Source organism: Venturia canescens, chromosome 6 (genome assembly GCF_019457755.1).
Source record: "Venturia canescens isolate UGA chromosome 6, ASM1945775v1, whole genome shotgun sequence".
In the NCBI taxonomy this organism is placed as follows: Eukaryota; Metazoa; Arthropoda; class Insecta; order Hymenoptera; family Ichneumonidae; genus Venturia; species Venturia canescens.
In genome coordinates this window covers 19,245,839-19,248,042 of record NC_057426.1, presented here as the reverse complement: position 1 = coordinate 19,248,042, position 2,204 = coordinate 19,245,839, and the positions used below count along the sequence as shown (strand labels likewise).

The 2,204-nt window shown below is 36.2% G+C and overlaps 1 protein-coding gene across 1 annotated transcript; it reads right to left on the bottom strand.

Moving 5' to 3' along the window:
• Window positions 1–1,405: 1,405 nt before the first annotated feature.
• Window positions 1,406–1,902, bottom strand: LOC122412414 (uncharacterized). The gene is made up of 2 exons (XM_043421888.1): window positions 1,614–1,902; window positions 1,406–1,542 (listed from the first exon to the last, which is right to left on the bottom strand). Exons 1-2 carry the CDS (start codon window positions 1,858–1,860, stop codon window positions 1,406–1,408), a joined length of 384 nt encoding a protein of 127 aa, XP_043277823.1. The 5' UTR covers window positions 1,861–1,902.
• Between the last annotated feature and the right edge of the window lie 302 nt (window positions 1,903–2,204).

Here is a 2,204-nt window from a genome sequence, read left to right as displayed (position 1 = left end):
CTATCTCTCTCGTTTTTGTTTTCATTCTTTCTCTTTCCGACCTCTGTTTCTTTAGTGTTTTTCTTTATTGCTTTATCTTCAGTTGTTCTACTCTGATTTCCTGGTCGGCCATCATGAATGGGGCTGGACCGTTGATCCTGTGAGGCGGGGTCTGTAACGGGCAATGGAGTTTGTCTTGGTGTTGCCTTACGTGGCCTTCCCCGTCCTCCCTTTTTTTTCGAGTCGTTGCTCCTTTTCTGAGTCAGCATGACTGACAAGGAAAGGTTCTCTGCTGACGTCCTTCGATTTTGATGAAATTTAAATATGTTATTCTACATCAAAATCTAAAAGACACGTATTTTTTTTTATCGGCGGAAAAACGTTTTTAGGGGTTGAAATCACCCTTCAAAGTTGAGACCTCCGAGGGGTACTTTTCAGGTTTCACCTATTTTCACCTGAGATAATAGAATGCACCCAAATGGATAATTATCTTAATGATAAACGATGAAAAATGCAACTGGTTTCATATCGGAGGGTTGCATAGGAAAAAAGTTATAGGGGTTGAAATTCACAAAATCGTTATAACAAAAAAAGTATTGCACCTATCTCGATGAACTTAATTGCATTTCGAAGAGGGCAAAAAAATAGTAGATACGGGTTTTTGCGTTTTTCTCGCAAATCAAGTTAAGGGGGTGAACTACCCCTATATATGTTTACATCAAATCTCAATAAAACGGCAGTAATTTTTTGTTTTCCTTATTTCCTCTGGTCGTGATACGTTTTTCCTTATTGATAATTCTGACTGATTTATATTTGGCAATGAGATAACACAGGCATACGATGAGAGCTTACACATATTCGTTTCGGTAGATAAGACCAAGATTTGGGATGACGCATAGAAAAATTGCGTAGTCAAGTAAAAAAAAAGAGAGCGTACAATATGCTTATATCTTTTATTGATAATATGTCAACAGCAATAAATAGAAGCGAATATATAATCGTATGCTCTATTAGCCGTTGTAAGTACTGCAGTAATGATAGTCATCGAAAAAGTGTTTAAAACATAGCGACTTTTTACACCAGGAACAGCGAACAATAGCAACATTTTCACATCCTGGAACTTCACAATGTGAGTTGCAAGAATCTCCAAATGCAAAGTCTACAGGATTTTCAAAATTGGCTGGTTTTTCTTCAATATAACCACTTTTGTACCAAGAATATTTGAAAAGATCGATATAACGTGGTGACGACAGTTGGTTATGAACGAGTGACTGCAGCTTTATGATATTATTTCTCAAATGCAAATCAATATTATAATTCATCAATAGACAAGTATCAGAAAAATGTCTAACAAAATTTTTCCATACTCGGAATCCAAAAACATCGAGGGGTTGGATTTTTCCGGTAGTTCCTTTAGGTATAATCATTACTTTGACATCTCTATTTGAAGTCCAACATCAAGTACAGCTTGGGGACAGTGTCCAGTCCAAGAATCAATCAGTAATAAAGATTTTGAACCAATTTTCGGGAAAAACACATGCTGCAACCAAATTTTGAAATGATCTGAAATTAGAAAAACGTATTTTTTTCATTCGAAAAAATATCTATACACAAACAGTGGGTGTAATTTATACCTGAAGTAAGCTTCCCAGACTTGGATACTTCTATGTACACATTATCTGGTCTGAAAAGCGTTTTCTCCACTATTGGACCAATCTTGCCGGTTGGTTCTTTTAAAACCAAAAATAGAGGAGATAGCAGTTTGCCGTCAGCTGATATAGTCGGCTGAATCGTATAACTGTGGGTCGTAGATGAGACTGATTGTACAAGACATTGTACTTGCTTTTCTCCTTCGATTGCTAAAGTTCTTCCGGAATGCATTTCTAGCTGGAAGCCACTCTGATCTGCGTTGAATGTATTTGACAATTTGTATGTTGCAATATTTTGCTTTACGTCAAAGACAAATTTTTGAATTTGTTGTTCCAAGATTTCTCCATCTTCAATTGTTTTGGATGTAATGAACTTATTAATTTTTCTCGATACGATACGATGAGCCGCTTTAAATGATTTTATCCACTTAGGAGATGCTTTGAAACGAAAATCAGAATGCCCTATTTCTTTTTGAGCATGTAAGGCCCATTTTTTCAAATCGGAATCGTGCACTATTAAACCAGCATCCACAGCAGCTTTGAAATTTTCCAAAGTGTAACTACAAATTCGTGCTA

Coding starts and splice junctions, on each gene's coding strand:
- LOC122412414 (XM_043421888.1), bottom strand. CDS start 1,860: ATGCATTCCGGAAGAACTTTAGCAATCGAAGGAGAAAAGCAAGTACAA. Junction 1,543..1,613: donor GTCTGGGAAGCTTACTTCAG/GTATAAATTACA, acceptor TTCTAATTTCAG/ATCATTTCAAAATTTGGTTG.